General features: G+C 44.6%; 1 protein-coding gene across 1 annotated transcript in view; it reads left to right on the top strand.

Moving 5' to 3' along the window:
• Positions 1-19,866, top strand: part of plppr2a (phospholipid phosphatase related 2a) — a gene marked incomplete at both ends in the record, with an annotated part of 97,904 nt that overhangs the window by 60,433 nt on the left and 17,605 nt on the right. Inside the window, 1 exon segment of the mRNA XM_084328658.1 lies at positions 9,265-9,385. Within this exon segment, the coding sequence (XP_084184784.1) occupies positions 9,265-9,385 (121 nt within the window).

Genomic DNA, 19,866 nt, shown 5'->3' with positions numbered 1-19,866 from the left:
GCTGCTCAGGTCAGGCAGACGCCTGCGAACACCAGCTGCTAGGACAGAGAGACTTCGGCTCAGCTTCTTCCCCCAGGCCATCAGAGCCCTGAACACTGAACTCTCCACACAAAAGCACACATGAGTACACACACAACACACACACTGTACACGCTCACACACTAGCAGCCACTTTAACATGAGCAAGCACACACTCATGCTGCACACGCCCACACTTATGGACACTAAGGAAAGGTCACTTTAAAAATAGTATAGTATAACCGGAGATTGTATAAATTAGCATGTACAGAAAGACACTACCAAAGGACCTAGTATGTCCTCCATGCTCTGTAAATAACTTATGTACATATACCGATATGCCCTAACATGTTACTTGTTTATTGCACAATGTTACTTGTTTATTGCACAATGTTGATTCTATTATATGTTATTTGCACATCGTTGCGGGCAAGACCACCCGCATTTCATTGTATACTTGTATGCCGTGACAAATAAATCTCTTGACTTGACTTGACTTGATAGAGGTTTCGAACGTGGCTGCTCTCAGTGCTCTGTTAATAAAATGTTCAATCAATCAATCAATCCCGCGAGGGGATTGCCGTGTAGCTACAGAGCTGCAGTCATAGGAGCCATACTCTGATTGGATTTGCAAGGCAGCCAATCATTCAACCTCCGTGTATTGGATGTCAAGGGCTGTCAATCATTCAAGCCTCCATTCAATGGCAAGAGTTTAAATGCACAGACCGTGCTTAGATGACATTAATAGCCTATTTTGATTGGCTATTATTTATTATTTATTTAACCCTGGGTCAACCTGTGCAGTTATTCTGCACGAATAATTACTGCAGGCATTACTGCAGTGCAGGCCTGCTCAGAGCTGTCAATTTTGGCCATTTTAGAAGAAGAAAAAATCACTGGCATTTTTTACAGAGGAAAACATTTATAATAAAATAATAAATAATAAGAAATAATAATAATAATAATAATAATAATAATAATAATAATAATAATAATAATAATAATAATAATAATAATAATAATAATAATAATAATAATAATAATAATAATAATAATAATAATAATAATAATAATAATAATAATAATAATAATAATAATAATAATAATAATAATAATAATAATAATTAAAAGAAAGAAAATATATATAGGTATATGTAAATTAATAATAATTATGAATTATGAGTGAATTTGTGTTTCACGTGTTGTCATAGAGAAACCTCCACTGCTACCTACTGTACCCGGAGCTGCAAACTCGCTATCGTTCCTGTTTAAACAAAAATGTTAATAAATGGGAGCTTCCTCAAACAGCCATCTCTTTCCCGACAATCCCCTCTGTGCACGAACCCTTACATATGGTAATTAAACATTAAAACACCTGCGGCTTATAGTCCAGTGCGGCTTATATATGTACACATCATTCAATTTAGCTGCTGCGGCTTATATTCAGGTGCGGCTTATAGTGCGAAAAGTACAGTATATGTTAGGGTTTGAAACCGACCCCAACAGCACGGCACAGACAGGTAGTTCAGAGTTAGCCAAACACTAGGGCGTATTTATTATAGAATCAAAATGAGCCAAATAACAAATCAGAATTAACAAAAAGGAGAATGCCTTTGGCAGAGTTGTCTGCGGCTCTGCAGATCCTCCCGGTGTTAGAGGTGGGGAATCGCATAGGCGCCGCTGCGGCTCTGCAGATACTCCCAGATCCAACTCGGAGTGGAAACGGAGAGAGAGAGATAGATCAACAACAGTCCAACAGTACACAGAGGCAGTGCAGTTCAGTCCTCCCTTAGCTGAGTCCAGTATGAAATACAAGTGACTTGATCTTCGGTGTAAACTACACACAAGCTGAGTCCAGTACAAAACAAAACGGTACTTCTTCAGTGTTATCCAAACACACAATTTAGCTGAGTCCAGTACAAAACAAAACGGTACTTCTTCAGTGTTATCCAAACACACAATTTAGCTGAGTCCAGTACAAAACAAAAACGGTAATTCTTCAGTGTTATCCAAACACACAAAAACAGATAATCCAAAAAGGTTTGTTTCCAAAACTCACCAAAGCGCAAACGCGTAAAGCGGGCAACGAGGCGCAGCTCCAAACGGATGATCAAGATATTCACCAGCGGCGATCCAAAGATGTCCTGGAGGGAAAGTAGACGAGGCACAACAACGGGGGGAAGACAGGCAGTAGCAGTAGTAATCAAAACGACCCGACAACGATTGAAAGAAGGTCCGAGTATATGAAGCCTTTGGAGCGCTAATTACAAACTACAACAGGTGCGTGATGGAATTGATAATCGCTCCTGAAGCGTGTGGCGGGGAATGGACCAATCATCACAGTACCTTGAAGAAGCGTGTGGCAGGGAATGGGCCAATCCTCACAGAATCCTCACAGTACCCCCCCCCCCCTCCACAGGAGCCACCCGGCGACCCACTCGGCCCCGGCCTGCCCGGATGGGACCGAAGGAAGCCGGTGATCAGGGGCACCGGAGAGGGGGACAGAGACAGAGGCCCGGAGAGGGGGACCGGAGACGGGGACAGAGGACCGGTGAGAGGGGCTGGAGACGGGGACAGGGACCCGGTGAGGGGGGCCGGAGACAGGGACAGGGAACCGGCGAGGGAGGCCGGAGACGGAGACAGGGGCCCGGTGAGGGGGCTGGAGACAGGGACACAAGGGGAACCCCGGGGCGAAGGACCGGACGCCGCCTGAAGACACTGGGCACGACAGGAGGGGCTCCACCCCCTGATGGTGCCGGAGGACCAGGCGATGTGGGGCTCATGCAGCGCGAGCCAGGGCTGACCCAGGACTACGGGGACAAGAGGGGACCTGGTAATAAAAAACTGGAGTCTCTCAATGTGGTTACCAGCAACGGTGAGGAGGACAGGACAGGTGCGTTGAGTGATGTCAGCCAGGCGGCGATGATCCAGCGCGAAAACCTCCAAGGGCCTCTCGAGGTCCTCAAGCGGAATGTTGGCCCGGGTGGCAAACTCAACGTCCAGGAAACTCCCATCAGCACCAGAGTCAATGAGTGCACCCACCGTCGCCCGCCGGTCCGCCCTGGCTAGGGTGACGCTCGTCAGACAGTTAGGTGGTGCACGGGTGTGCGAACAGGAAAAACGGCTCACCAGGATCTCCCGGGGTCCCGGCGAGCCTGGTCATCTTGGCCGGGTAGGGCAATTGGAGACACGGTGTCCATCCAGGCCGCAGTAGAGGCAAAGGCCGGACCTGAGCCTGGACTCCCATTCGGCCGGGCTAAGGCGGGTGCGTCCCAGCTGCATGGGTTCCTCCTCGGTCACAGCTCGGGAGGGAAAAAACCCACCAGTCACGGAGGGGGCAGGACGGTCAGCAGAACGGTCACGAGGACGGGGGGTCTGGGGAACGTCTGGGGGTACCTTGAAGAAGCGTGTGGCGGGGAATGGGCCAATCCTCACAGAATCCTCACAGTATATCTGGTAAATATAAATAAAAAATATAAATGTAAATATGGTGTATATACAGCACTGTTGTACATGCTATCATACAGAGTATATGGGTGGACAGTGATAGCAGTAGGTAGGTATAATATCTAAATATATAATATCTAAAAATATATAGGTATAAAGGTTTTCATATGTCAGAATATATATGTGGGTTGAATGAAAGGCTAATCCATGCCAGGTTGTAACACACTGTCAGTTGGCCTGGACTCTTGCTGGCAACTGAACTGCATCAGGAGCTTCCAGTGTTCAGACGTCACATCCTGATGTTCCTTCTCCTTCAAGCGCATGCAAAACAATTTATAACAAAATGTTTTTGGGGAAGTGTGTGTTGTCACTTCAAGGTAATACAAAGCCTCTCCTTCCTAGATTCCAGTGTGGCAGCATGCAGTGATGGGGAATAGTTAACGACATGTGGTTCAATGACTAGTTTGACCACATTTTGCAGTAGTTAGATCATTTCGTATCCCCCTTAGAGGGCATTTGTTTCCGCAGCCTGTACATGCACGCACGCACGCACACACACACACACACACACACACACACACACACACACACACATACACACACACACACACACACACACACACACACACACACACACACACACACACACACACACACACACACACACACACACACACACACACACACACACACCTCTTACTGCGGCGTCCTTTTGAACAGATCAGATCTGTATCTGCAGCCAGATGGGAGTGGAGTGAAGCATAGATCCAGGGGGTGGCTGGGGCCGGGTGCTGTGGTAAGTGCTTTGCGGGTGACGGCAGTGTCAATGAGGGCTGCGAGGCTGGGAGGAGGGAGACCAGTGATGTTGGAGGCAGTGTGTTTGACTTTGAGGAGTTTGTTCCTGTTGCTGACAGTGAGCCTGATGCTGCTGGACCAGTAGAGGAGGATGGGTTCTGACGCTCCACCAGGAGGAAGAGTAGAGGAGGATGGGTTCTGACGCTCCACCAGGAGGAACAGTAGAGGAGGATGGGTTCTGATGCTGCTACAGGAGGAACAGTAGAGGAGGATGGGTTCTGACGCTCCACCAGGAGGAAGAGTAGAGGAGGATGGGTTCTGATGCTGCTACAGCAGGAAGAGTAGAGGAGGATGGGTTCTGATGCTCCAACAGGAGGAACAGTAGAGGAGGATGGGTTCTGATGCTCCACCAGGAGGAACAGTAGACGAGGATGGGTTCTGATGCTGCTACAGGAGGAAGAGTAGAGGAGGATGGGTTCTGATGCTGCTACAGGAGGAAGAGTAGAGGAGGATGGGTTCTGATGCTGCTACAGGAGGAAGAGTAGAGGAGGATGGGTTCTGATGCTGCTACAGGAGGAACAGTAGAGGAGGATGGGTTCTGATGCTGCTACAGGAGGACCAGTAGAGGAGGATGGGTTCTGATGCTCCAACAGGAGGAACAGTAGAGGAGGATGGGTTCTGATGCTCCACCAGGAGGAACAGTAGACGAGGATGGGTTCTGATGCTGCTACAGGAGGAACAGTAGACGAGGATGGGTTCTGATGCTGCTACAGGAGGAAGAGTAGAGGAGGATGGGTTCTGATGCTGCTACAGGAGGAACAGTAGAGGAGGATGGGTTCTGATGCTCCAACAAGAGGAACAGTAGAGGAGGATGGGTTCTGATGCTCCAACAGGAGGAACAGTAGAGGAGGATGGGTTCTGATTCTTGTCGATGTCTCTCTCTCTCTCTCTCGTCTGTTACCCTCTTTCCTATTGAGCGTCTTAGTGGTGCTTCGGAGGCTGAATTTATTTAAAAAAAAAACTGAAATGTGAATATAAACAAAAGCGAGCTGTTTACAAGAACAGACCAGCAGTGGTAGCCAGGGTAACGGTCCTGTCAGTCAGCGTGGTGTTCTTTTTTTAATGGTCCCTTGAATGACGCTCTTACTGTGTAAGAGTGTAAACAGCTCTCCGTCTCCAGCCCTCGACAGCTGATTACACTCACACAGCTCTGATGATTTCATGCTTCACATCAGTGTTCAGAGGGTTGCCATGGAACCATTAGTGCAATACCCACCGATTCCCTAATGGGAGTGGGAGCACTATCGGGCACGCACTTCACAGCACTGCTGCCGTGGCCCAGGCCTCTGCATGCTATTGCCTTGACCACAGCTCGTCCATATAGTACATCTCAAACTCATTACGGATATCAGACTCAACTGAAGGATATAATTTTTTTCTCTCTCTCTCTCTCTCACCCCCACCCCTCTCTTCTCTCTCTATCCTCCTCATCTCCATATATATCTCCCCTCCCTCTCCACCTCCTCTCTCACAAACTCTGTCTCCACCCCCCCCCCCCCCCCTGCACACACACACACCCAGTGACACAGTGGCTGATAGATGGGGTGATTATGGTAAACGACAGGAAAGAGATGGAAGGAGTCTGACGGATGATTGGGACACAGAGTCAACGTTACAGTGGGAAGTAGAGCGACCGTCAAAGCATTTTCATCAATTGCAGCGGACGGTGATTCATGAACAGTTTTATGATCTAGATGCTAATTCATGAATAGTTCTATGATCTTCTAGACGGTAATTCATGAATAGTTCTATGATCTAGACGGTAATTCATGAATAGCCCCTCCAGTCAAAGTTCATATAAACCCCAAAAGGTTCCAATTACCTGGAAGAAACTTCAGACACGAGTGCCGACGTTCCCCCGGCGCGAGAAGAAGAAGATGAAACACTCGCGTGGCAAGAATCCCCATTTCTAATCATACAAAGGAATCGCGGGACGGTACTGATTTCCTCAGTGGGACGCAACCGCAGCTGGGGCGGGGAGTCTGTTGATCGTAGAGGAGATGAAGAGGACGGGTTGGAATTAGAATCATTTGGGACGCAAGTGCCGGAGTCATTAGTCACGCTAACAGCCCCGGAGCGAGCAGCGGCTGTGTGCTGGTGTGGGCAGAATGGTTATGTGTCTGTGTGTCTGTGTGTGTGTGTGTGTGTGTGTGTGTGTGTGTGTGTGTGTGTGTGTGTGTGTGTGTGTGTGTGTGTGTGTGTGTGTGTGTGTGTGTGTGTGTGTGTGTGTGTGTGTGTGTGTGTGTGTGTGTGTGTGTGCGTGCGTGCGTGTCTGTGTGTGCGTGTGCGTGTCTGTGTCTGTGTGTGCGTGCGCGTGTGCGTTGGAGCCAGCTTGTTTGTGTGTATTGGAGCCAGTGTGTATTGGAGCCAGCTTGTTTGTATTGGAACAAGCTTGTTTATATTGGAGCCAGCTTGTTTGTATTGGAACAAGCGTGTTTATATTGAAACCAGCATGTTTGTATTGGAGCCAGCTTGTTTGTATTGGAACACGCTTGTTTATATTGGAACCAGCATGTTTATATTGGAACCAGCATGTTTGTATTGGAGCCAGCTTGTTTGTATTGGAACCAGCTTGTTTGTATTGGAGCCAGCTTGTTTGTATTGGAGCCAGCTTGTTTGTGTTGAGTAGGGTGGTCGGACAGTAACCAGCTCCAACTCAACGTCAGCAAGACAAAGGAGCTGGTGGTGGACTAACGGAGAGGCAGGAAGGGTCCCCCTTCTCCCATAATCCTCGGAGGGGAGGAGGTAGAGATGGTGGAGTCCTACAAGTTCCTCGGAGTTCACCTGAACAATAAACTGGACTGGTCGGACAACACTGAGGCCCTCTACAGGAAGGGACAGAGTAGGCTGTGAAACTTCGACGTGTGAAACTTATCTTAGTGTTTTTTTTACCTGATCTACCTGATAATGTTTTACCTGTGTTCTGTGCTGTTTTAGACAGCTGCCTCACAGGCAGGTAACATACTGCTCAACACTATAAGCTACATTTCTACACCAGCACACGGAAGCAACCAGTGTTCATTTCATCAGCTATTTTACATTTTAGTTTTAGTCTTAGTCATGTCTCAAATGCTCTTTTTTCATTTTCATCATATTTAGTCACCTTTATCTATTTTCCGTTTAGCCTAGTTTTAGTCAACTACAGGTCTGAGCATTTTAGTTTTAGTCTTTTTTGTTTAGTCTCGATTTAGTATTTTAGGCTGCGGTCAGGCAAGCGCCTACGGTCAAATGTTGCAAGAACAGAGAGACTCCGGCTCAGCTTCTTCCCCCAGGCCATCAGAACACTTTCAAGTTTCAAGTTTCTTTAATAGTTGTCATACAGAAGTACAGAATACTTTTATACAAAATGCTTCTTACTGTTTCGCTCCAGAGACTGTGTTAGACAAGATAGTATGAAATAAAATAGTATAGCATGTAAATGTAAAATAGGTAGTAAAAATAGAGGTCACAGTGTTCAGTATAGACATATGTACAATGTTCGATGCAGGATAGAAGTAACTGAGTTACCATACAATATACAATATACTATGCAATGTACTAATATACAATACTATATAGTGCAGAGCAGAAATGGGATGAGGTACAATTTAGGTACAATTTACAGTAAGGTGTGCGAGTTGTAGTGCAAATCCTTTACCAATAAATATAAAGTGTAAAGTGTGTTTAGGTGTTCTAAAGTGTGTAAAGTGGGTGCTGCAGTGAGTTGCCCGTTTAAAGTGAGTGTGTGCGTGTAGATGTGTGTGCTGTGTGCATTTGATGGTTGCTGCATAGTGTTTATTGTTCGCTGAGCAGCCTGATCGCTCACAGCGCGCAAGCCCGATTTTTAAGGGCCCTTTTCAGGCAGGGGGGCCCCCCTTTTTATGCTTTTTGGGGGGTTTTGGTGATCAAATATTGAATATTGAACTATAATAATCAGTGCAGGAGCTCACTTATCCTTGAAAGACACTTTTATCACTGACTTAAAAGGCCCATACATCTCCATAAATGTTCAGGGGGGAGGGAATTAGTGCTTACCCTACAGACCCCAAGAAGTGCTGTATATTCTGTATTGTTTAATATAAATGCATTTTTTTATTCCAATCCCGATTTGTATTTGAGATTCCCAAATCGCATCGGACTTGACTTCTTCGTGTCCCTCAATGAGTGTAATACCAGCATTCAACTGTATGCGCCACAGCGGTTTCTATCATCATCATCATCATCACCACCCACGCTATGCATAAAATATAGGTCCGCGAAGAGGCACGCTGAGGAGGCCGTGCAAACTGCAATGGAATATGGGGCATCTCATTCTCTTTACCTAATATTTTTATTCTATCCTGACATTTTTCAGTTGGAAGGGCTGAAAAAAAAATATGCGTAACGACAAAAAAAAAGGGCACAAAAAGGCAGGTGCTCAAGCACCCCTTGGGCTCTATGTGTGCACGTTCCTGCACACACACACACACACACACACACACACACACACACACACACACACACACACACACACACACACACACACACACACACACACGGCAACCGCTAAAACAATCACTTTAAACAAAATGTCACTTTAAGAAATAGAATCTTTAGAAACACTTTATAAGAAGGAGGTACTGTATAGTTTAGATACATTAAGAGGTAACATTGAAAATTGTATATTGCATAGTAATGTATATAAGAACCAGTTTCTCAGGAACCTAGCATGTCTTTTTTTACCATGCATATCTTGTGTCTTATCTATTTTATTTTTCTATGCCTATTTTATTCTATTTTATTATTGTATTTTGCACAATCAATGCAGGCATGACCACCCGCATTTCACTGTATGCCCTGGTATGTATGTGACAAATAAACCTCTTGATTCTTGATTCTTGATTCTTTGTTTAGTCTCTTTAGTCTTTATAAAAGAGTTTCAGGCGTTCAGTCATGAACCCATTCTGTTCTCTCACCTGTGTGCAGATCCTGGTCGGAGAGCTGTGTGTTTTCTTCACCAAAGCAGAAGGAACGCAGGAGAAGACCATCGTTACAGCCGACTGCTGCTACTTCAACCCCCTGCTGAGACGCATTATACGTTTCTTAGGTAAACACACACACACACATTGTATTTGAGAGACTATACTGTACTGTACTATACAGTACTAAACTATACTATGCTATACTATACTATATTGTACAATACTATACTGTACTATACGATACTATAGAGTACTATGCTATATTATACTGCAATACTATACTACTATACTGTTATGATACATAGAGTACTATGCTATACTATACTGTACAATACTATACTCAGTACTCCAGTTGAGGGGGGATGAGGGGGGATGGCATCCCCCCTGAAATAAAAACAGTCAATATCATCCCCCTTCTAAAACGGTCATCCCCCCTTCCCATCCCTTCCATCCCTTATGTCATTTTTTAAATGAACATAGCATTACTGCTATTTCAACATTCAGGGCGGAATCCACAAAGAATGGATTGCGCGGTGCTAATTGCACCCTTAACTGTGCGAGTTTAGCGTGCGGTATCTGCTCCGTCTTTGCGAGCTATCCACAAAGGACATTCCACGGATGAGATACTAGTGCAGACACGCCCTAATGTGTGCAGTTTGCTCCTGATATGCTCCAGCACAGTTGGCTCGCGGAGCAGTCTGCACCTGACAGCACTGTTGGCAGATATCAGGAAGGGGGGAAATAAACCCGAAATGATCATAGACATAACAGTATTTTTCACCATTAGTATTCCGTTCATTTCGTATTGTATTTAATTTACTTCGTAATGTATAGAGCTTGCTTAATTTGTATTTTCATGACACATTGCGTCCTTTGTTTTTGTCACTATCTTTTGCCATTGCATATGTTTGTCTGTCCTATTCCAATAAAAAAAAATATTATAATTGTACTATATTCTATTGTGCTATATTTAATTTAGTTGATATCCCATTTAATTGTATTCAATCACTTTATTAAGTTGTACAGCCCTAGCCTATATTTGATTTAATAATTATATTATATTCTATTGTGCTTAACTTAGTTCATATTTCATAAAATTTTACTCCACCTCTTTATTGTATTATCTGTCTGTAATGTCGCACCAAAAACGACCAAAGCAAATTCATTGTATCTGATTCTGATTAATTTCTCCACCGCAAATCCGCCCCTCAATTAATATTGCCGCAGGGAAGCATTATCCCACGGGACAATGCATTGGGAACTTGTGTCCCACGAGGAGACCTATTATTGCGCAGATCGTAATACGTGCGTGAGAGCTTCCGCAAAATCACCCATATTTTTCCACTGCCACGTTTGGATATCCCAACTGCGCTCAGACTGGGATATGATATGCAAAATGTGTTTATTTAGTTTATTCCGTATTGTATTTTGTTTATTTCGTCATTGCATTTGTTTGTCATCCACAAATAAATTAGCAGACCTGTGCTGAATCTTTATACCGAAAGAAAGATTGAGGACAAAAAGCATGATTATGGAAATCTTTGGAAACGTCTGTGAGATGGGGGAGCGTGGGGTAGGCAGCCATTGACAAGATTGGTCCTATTTTGTATTTTCTGTATACTTTTTCTAAGCAGTTTCAATTAGTATTTTGGGAATGGTAAGATCGAATATTTGTATTTAAACAGCAATAAAATGATGATGGATCAATATTGTTCTCATTCTTTACCTCCTTTTTTCAGAAGGGGTTATTGTTTAATTTACATAATGATTTAATTAATCACAATTGAAAATCAACCCTTTAGATACCAGTTTTGATCATACCAGTAACTGCTTTTTTACCGTAAATACACTATAATTCAATATTCTAGAAACACATTTGACTTTGTTGGATTGAACAAAATGGTAAATTGGGACTGTTAACCTACAAGACCATAGACTTCCATTACAACCACTTTTGACCCTAACTGTAAGAGCAGTGGTGCCATGGCAGCCCGGGCAGGGACTGACTCCGATTCTGAGGTGCCAAACAACCATAATAACATCATACATGTTGTTTTAGAAGTGTATTATCTTTGTGCTTACAGTAATCAAAAGTTACAGTACACAGTTGGTCTTACCCTCTGTGCCATTATCAGCACAAATTATGTCCCCATATAAAATCCACCATCCCCATGGCTGCAGATCTGGAATTTGGAAAAATATGAATTGTCCCTGTTGACAAAATCTGGCTATGGGGCGACAATAATGTGGTCAAGAGGCATGGTTTCTATCTTTAGCCTTTGGCGTGGTTTATTCATTCACATGTTAAACAGCAGCACATGAGTCCTCCTCTCTGTGAGAGGTAGGTGGGGGAAAAGAGATAGAGGGGGAGGAGACATCTCTTTAAATACTCGCCACCTGGTGGTATCATGAGTGGCTCCGCCTAGAGTGCCCTATTGTGGAAACAGTTATATATGCAGTGGTTCCCAAAGTCGGGGTCGCGACCCAAAGGTGGGCCGCGAGCAGCCATGGGTGGGCCGCGAGATGATTAAAAAAAAAAAAAAAAAACGTTATTTTTTATTTTTTTTATTTTTTTTATTTTAATTTTTTTGTCAGGCCACTGAACTTAGAAGCAGGCCAGGACAGTGTTTCTAGTTGTATTCTAAAATTATATTATATTGTATTCTAAAATGTGACTATATGTGCATTGGGCCGCGGCTCTCTGACGCCTTATTTTCTGGGTCCTGGCCTGAAAAGTTTGGGAACCCCTGATATATGCAGTTAGACAGTTACTTGCAATCCTACATAGAACCTCTAACTTCAACACTCCCACTTAGGGTTGTTTAGCACACTGGATAACTTCTCCAAAAACATTTTACAAAGAAAATAATACAATCCAAATCATCAAAAAGAATATGGCAGTCAATATCTACACACCAAACATGACCTCTGCAAATCTCTTCAATTTCAATTTGGAAGCAGGTTTCGTCATTGTGTCTGCTACCATGTCGTCCGTGGGACAATAAATCAGTGTCATTCTTTCTTCTCTGATGACAGATCTGATGAAATGATATTTTATATCGACATGTTTACATCTCTGCCGGCACACAGGGTTTCTAGCAATCGCAATGGTTCCCTGGTTGTCCTCGTAAACAACAGTCTTCTTATATACATAGGTATCCATCCCTTCGAGCAGTTGTTCTAGATAAATACACTCCTGTATGGCTATGGTCATAGCTAGAGCCATATATTCGGCTTCACAAGTTGATAGTGCCACTGTGGGCTGCTTCTTTGTTTTCCACGAAACCAGTGAGCTGTCTGTGTTCAAACTCACACAATATCCTGTGGTACTTCTTCTATCTGTGGTGTCAGCTGCCCAGTCTGCATCACTGTAGGCTTTAAGCCCTAAACCCTCGCTGCTCTTTCTGAAACACTCTGCTGTACCTTTGAGATAACGAAAGACATGTTTTGCTGTAATCCAATGCTCCTCTGTGGGGTCAGCAAAAATGCTGTGACAATTTACTCACTACAAAACATAGGTCAGGGCGGGTACATGTTGTTAAATAAATGAGGCTACCCACAGCTTCTCTGTACATTTTTACATCTGTCAGTTTCTGAGCATCCTCGTGGTAGTCTAATTTTTTATCACATGGTGTTTCCCTTGATCTACATTCTTGCATGTCAAAACGTTTCAGGATCTTTTCCACATATCTCTTCTGGGATATTTTTACACAATCGGCAGACTGTTCAAAGTCCATGCCTAGAAAATGCTTTAACCTTCCAAGGTCTTTCATTTTGAATCTGGTGGAGAGCATACCTTTCACCTGTTCTAGGTTTCTAGTGTTGTCTGCTGCGATGATCAAATCATCCACCCAAATGACGATGATCACTTTTCCTGACTCTTTTGACTCCCTTGAGTAAACACAGGGGTCTACTGGGTTCTGTAGGAAGTGATCTTCAATGAGACATGTATGAAGCATCTCGTTCCAATGTCGCCCAGACTGTTTCAGGCCGTAAATGGATTTTTCCAGCTTACACACTAGCTTCTCTCCTTTCTTTTCGTAACCTTCAGGTTGTTCCATATATATCTCCCTATCTATGGGTGAATGCAGATAGGCTGTCTTCACATCCATCTGATGTAAAATCAAATTGTCCTCAGCTGCTTTCTGCATCACTACCCTTACACTGGTCAGATTGGCTGTGGGGGAGAATGTTTCACCGTAGTCTATCCCCTCCCTCTGACTGTAACCTTTAGCTACAAACCTCGTTTTGTACTTGTCGTGGCCTTCAATACCCTCCTTTATTGAGTACACCCATTTCCCTCCCACTGTCTGTCTGCCCTCTGGTAACTTGGTTAGAGTAAAGGTGTGGTTGTCCTCTAGGGACCTCATCTCCTCATCCATTGCTCTCTCCCATTTACTGGATTCAGGGGACACTATGGCCTCTTTAAAGGTCTGAGGTACCCCACTGACTACCCTGTAGCAGTAATCAATGGTGGTAAGTGTACTGTCATCCTCGTCACTTCCTCTCCCGGCATAGTCTGTCAGGTACTTTGAGGGTTTGTGTTCCCTTGAGGGATACCTCCCACTGCTTGGGGCATTTGACGTCACCCTCAGGTACTCCTTGTCATAGCCCTCCGGGGGTGGCTGACTGTTTGTCTGCACGACCGTGCTAAGTACACTGGGCTGAGGTGTCTCTGTTTCTTCACACCTTACTCTGGAGTCCAGCTCTGGCTCCTCTGTCTGTGTCTCGCTCTCACATGTTGTCTTTGTGACAAACTTGACCAGCCTGTGTTTCTGCACTCCCCCTTTACCGGGACGATAAACTAGGAGAGCGGGGCTTCCCTTGTCGTGCCCTACAAAGAGTCCTTTTTCACATCTGGACTCGAGCTTTCCTCTGTCCTGCAGGTATGCATAACACACTGATCTAAATTTGTGCATTCTAGCTAGATTACACTTCTTTCCTGTCAGTGCTGTATACGGGGTGGTGCCTGTGTGCTTATTAAAGCACCTGTTTCTGGTGTAAGCAGCTTCTTGCACCGCATAGTGCCATAGACTCGTAGGTAAGTTACTGTCTACTAGCTTACACATAGCCATTTCGAAAAGAGTGCGCCATTCCCTCTCTGCCACTCCGTTCTGGTGTGGGGAATATGGACATGACGTCTCGTGTCTTATCTTGTTCCTCCTCAACAGTGATTGGAACTCTCTGTTTGTGAACTCGGTTCCGTTGTCGGACCTCAAGCATCCTACGTTACCATAAGAGGCTATGTCTGCCAGGAATCTTTCCGTGGCCTGGAGTGTGTCACTCTTTTCTTTGAGAAAGTAAACAAACACTGCCCCTGTGCACACATCTGTAAAAGACTGTACATATCTAAAGCCTCCTATGGACTCGTTTCTTACTGGACCGGCAAGATCTGTGTTAACTAGCGCAAGTGGTACCTTTACTTTTTCTGTGGGATTTCTGTTTTTCGATTGAGCAAACTTCCCCTTTATGCACACTACACATTCTTTGTCAGGTCTACGCTTTTCACCTTCAATGTGCATGCCTTCTGTCACTGCTTGCAGTTTCAGTAAATCCTCGTAATTACAATGACCCATAATCTCATGCCATGTCTGAATATCGTGACTGACAGTCACTTTACACTTATCATTGTCATCATTACACTTGTCATTGTCATTACACTCTGTTTGCAGGTAATACATTTCTCTGGTACACCTCTATTTTAAATCGCATACCGTTGGGCTCTACAAGACAATTTTTACCTTCAATGAAGAACACTCTGGCACCGTTCGCAGTCGCAGCTATTACAGAGAATAGTCCTTGTGGGAACGATGGTACGTAGAAAGCGTTCTTTAACGCCACTGTACGCCGGCGGCCCCCGCTGTCCGTGAGGCATACCTGTGCGTCTCCTCTCTCTTTCACCAATCCGTAGGTGCGCTTCCCATCTGCCAGCTCCATGCTGTGTCTCTCCGGGCGGAAAGTGTTGTCAAAGTTCTTGAACCGACTCCTGTCGTTGATGACGTGGGACGACGCACCTGTGTCCACGATCAGTCCCTTCCTTTGGGCCTGCTGCAGCTGCGTTGGCCTGGTGACGTACACTGTCTGCGCCCTGGGGATAAAGCCCTCTTGTCCCGCTACTCTCCGGGCGTCGCCTCGATTCATCTCACGCCGACCATTGCCGCCATCTTGTCCATGCGCGTATCGTGCGCCCTGGTCGCGTTTCTTCATCCACGCTCTGTCTGTGTGCCTCGTGGATCTGCAGAAGCCACACCAGACAGTCCTTGTGCAGTTACCTCTCAGATGGCCTTTCTCTCCGCATCGCCAACACGCCAGCTCCGTCATGGGCCTGGTCTTCTCCGTTGGCGTCGCTCGGGCCTTCAGCACCCTCTCTCCCGCCTCCGCCTTCTGAGGCCTCAAAGTCTCTTAACTTGGCCTTGAACTTTCCCAGCGCCATGTCCGCTGAACCGTGTGTTACCAGGAGTGTGAACGGTTTGTACAGCTCCGGTAGTCCTCTCATCACCATCGCCATCATTAGCCCATCGCTTGGTGCTTCTCCTGCACTCCTCAATGGCGTCGTGATCTGCTCCGCTCTGATGACGTATTGGGTCACAGTCTCGGTGTGCCCCTTCTTCAGGGCTGTTAGTGTTATGTTGAGGGCCACGACTCGGGGTCTTCCTTGCCCGATATAATGCTCTTTCAACACCCCCAGGCTTTCTCTGCCTTTGTCTTTAGTGTCGCGGAATATCAGCCCCAAGCTTGTGTCGTCAAGCAGTGGCGCTAACTCACAGTATGCGTCTGCGTTACGCCTGTCGTCCAGGGTTTGTTCTTCCGCCGTCAGGTCTCCCGTGGGGGCCGTCAAGATCGTCGTTTTCAGTCCCACACCGTGCATGCAGCATAACATGCGCTCTTCCCAGAGCTCGTAGTCCTCTGCCTTTCCATTAAATGAGGGCCATTTGCTCCTTCCCTTGGTTGCCACGAGTTCTCCCCGGGGCTCTGTGCGCTGCTCTCCGGGCGGGTCCGCTTGCGCTCCAGCAGCCCGTCGGTAGGGTCGGTGCCCCGCTTCCTCTTGACGCGCAGGATCATCGTGTTGGATTCCATGTTGCTCTTTGATGGTGGGCGTAGCTTTAGCTCCTGTTGGCCTAGCGTGTAGCCACGCGGTACTCCCGGTGCTAACCTAGCCTATACTTTAGCTAAACTTGCTACCCTTATTATTTCGCCCCGGCGTGATCTGGGCCCATAACCTGTTGACAGAATCTGGCTATGGGGCGACAATAATGTGGTCAAGAGGCATGACTTCCGGTTTAGCTTTAGAATGGAGTAGGTCGCATGTGACACAGCTGCTCACCCGTTATTTTTTTTTCGTTTTAAAATCATATTTATATACCATTAATGCGTTTAAAACTTGACGCATATATCAACTGAGACTATCAACTAACTATATTGACCAAAAGAATCGAGATGCCATCAAGGAAAGACCCAAAGAAAGACCAAAAACCAGTCGAAGAGGTCCCGCCGCGGGACCCAGGATACGTACAGCGGACAGCAGAAAGTATTGACTTGACAGAGGCCGCTTCAAGTTCAACCCCATCAAAGACCTCCGCAGATACCGAATATATCATCCGGAAAATGGAGGAAATGATCAAAGAATCACAGAAGATAATAACTCAAAAAGTAGATGCTATTAAAGAATCTATTGAAGGCAAAATTGATGCGCTGAGAGCGGACGCCGACGCACAGAATAAACGCACCGAGGCTCTGGAGAAAGTAGTGGAAGCCCACGAAATCAAATTCACTCACATCTACAAGGAAGTAGAGGCTAACACAGTTAACCTAACTGCTGAGATGAAGGGGAACTACAATGAAATCAAGACGGAGCTCAGCGAAATAACGGAGGAGCTCACGCGAATCAATAAAGAACAGAAAGCCAAAATATTCGAGATGGAATATCAAAAACGCAGGCTGAATATTCGCATTGTCGGTCTGGACGAATCAGTGAGATGTGAAAACCCTGAAGAGTTTGCCACAGAATTACAGAAAATCTTGGGAACAGGAATCCTTCCTAAAATACCGGAGGTGGATGAGTGCTTCAGATTGGGACCCCGCTCCAGTGACAACAACGCTAAGCCCAGAGTGATATTAGTTGTACTGCGCCAAGTCAGAATAAAAGAAATGATTATGCGTGAAATTCGCAGGATGAAAGGCAATCTGAAACACATGGAGGTACCAATACACTGCTTTGAAGATTATTGTCGTGAGGTAGTGGAACTGCGTGCCAAGTTCAAGACGGTGATGTCTCAACTATACCTGGGGAAATACAGACCCCTACTAATATACCCTGCAATACTTCGCGTCGTCGACAAACAAGGAGCAAAAGTTCTCCTCAAATCGCCTGAAGAGGCAGCCAAATTCCTGTCTGAACAGGAGCAGAATAGTGTATAAATGGCCTTTTAAATTTCAGTTATGCAAGGTCACCATATATTACAACCTTTAATAATCGAGGATTTGGGACAGAGAGACCTACGTGCTCAGAGTTTTTTAATGCTTTCCCCGACGTGTATATTATTGCGGACATATTGGATTTAAGATTGGAACACTCCAGAACATACTGGAACATTCAGACAATGTAAAAATGACATATTGGAATAATCTAGAACATCGAAGCATTCTTTGATATATGGAGCATTCTGGAATATCAGCAATACGTGGTCATTCATTCTACCAGAAGCCCCTCGGGGGAATAATCAACAGCTATCTAGATGCAAAACCACAGAGCCATCATAGCCGGCCGGCTGAAAGATCACTCTACACAACGATCATCGCCCACCCCGGTCGGGGGAAATGCTGCATATACGTATTTAAAAATTGTTTTTTTATTAATGGGAAATAATTTCACTACTTCTCCAATTAATACTTTAGATGTTTAAGCATAGCAATGCTCTTTTAAGATCTAAGTTAATGTTCTCTTCCTTTTACTTGTTTTTTTTTTTTTGTTTTTTTTTTTTTTCATCCGCTCTCTCTGATTTATTGAGGCTCTCTCTTCAGTTCAATACCTTCATATTATTCATGGGTTACTATAAATTACTATAAATTACAAGTTCATATAAAATGTAAGTGATTAAGGCATGACAATTGAAGCTTATTTTTGGTCTTTATTTTTAGTTTATCTCATTTAAATTTTTATTTATTTATTTTTTACGGGTAAGTGGCCAAGCCACAGTCGACATTCTACTTATGGTAGAATTTAGAGTGTTAGATCCTATGGTATACATAGGAATGTTAAGGATAATTGGATCATTCTGGGATATCCGGTGGTGCAAGGGAGAGAGTCATACGCAAAGGTTGTGTTCATGGAACACAATCCTGTACGACTCTCGGTGGGAGGGAAGGGTAGGGGATTTTTATTTGTATATATGTATGTTTTTAAGCTCGGCTCTCAACGGGACCTCACTAGTGGGATGTATATCTAGTATTGCCTCGCACTCTAGAAGCATTACCAAAAATTACAATGCAACATGTATAGACTATGGCTAGTTTGAATATAATGATATGGAACACCGGGGGAATAAATAACCAACTTAAACGCAAAAGCGTGCTCACACTGATGAAAAAAGAACATGTGGACATTGCTCTGCTAAGCGAAACACACATTCTAGGGAAAGACATAGGTAAATTAGCGGACAACATATACCATAATATCAGTCACTCCTCTATTGGTACGAGAACTCGGGGTGTAGCAATAGTCGTTAAACGTAAGTTGAATATTGTACTAAAGGGAGTATGGTCTGATGTAGAAGGTCGGATAACTATAGCTAAGATTGAACATAAGAACAGGAAAATAGCGTTGATAGCGGTATACGCCCCAAATTTGTACGAAGAAGATTTCTTCACTACACTAACCAATGCAATGTTAGACATTCCCGATTACTCATTTATAATAGGAGCGGATTTTAATGCCATCTGGAACCCAAGGATAGACAAATCTTACCTCGCCTTTTCCAGCGAACAAAAGAATTCATCGAAGGCATTAAAGGATTGGTCAAAGATTACAGGTGTAAAGGACTTATGGCGGTTACTTAATCCCACGACCCGAAAGTACTCTTGTCGATCTGCGAGACATAAGACACTATCCAGAATAGATTATGTCTTTGCATCACAGAGACTATTTGATAATTATGAAGTGGAAATGATACCCAACGCACTATCAGATCACTGTTATTTACTCCTTAAAGGTACATTTGGTATACTATCCTCCCGAGCCCCAAGATGGCGATTTAACTCGTTGCTGCTTAACAACAAGGAATTCATTACACAACTCAAAGAAGCTCTTATAGTATTCCAACGGGAGAATGCAAACTCGGTGCAAGACCCCAGAATAATATGGATGTCGGTAAAGGGAATGATCAAAGACTTCACGGATAGCTTTTCCTCAAAAATGCGCAAGAATCAAAACACAAAACTGGATGAGCTGGAAACGCTTTACTCAACGTTATTTAATTCTCTGAAATACAACAACTCAACTCGACTAGAAAATCAAGTTAACGTACTAAAAATAGAGATCAATGACATATACAGACAACAATCGGAAATACAAATACGCAGCACAAGACAACAGCAGTACTCCCATGGT

Source organism: Notolepis coatsorum (assembly GCF_963971535.1).
Source record: "Notolepis coatsorum genome assembly, chromosome: 14".
NCBI classification, from domain to species: domain Eukaryota; kingdom Metazoa; phylum Chordata; class Actinopteri; order Aulopiformes; family Paralepididae; genus Notolepis; species Notolepis coatsorum.
This window is presented reverse-complemented; position numbering and strand designations above follow the sequence as displayed.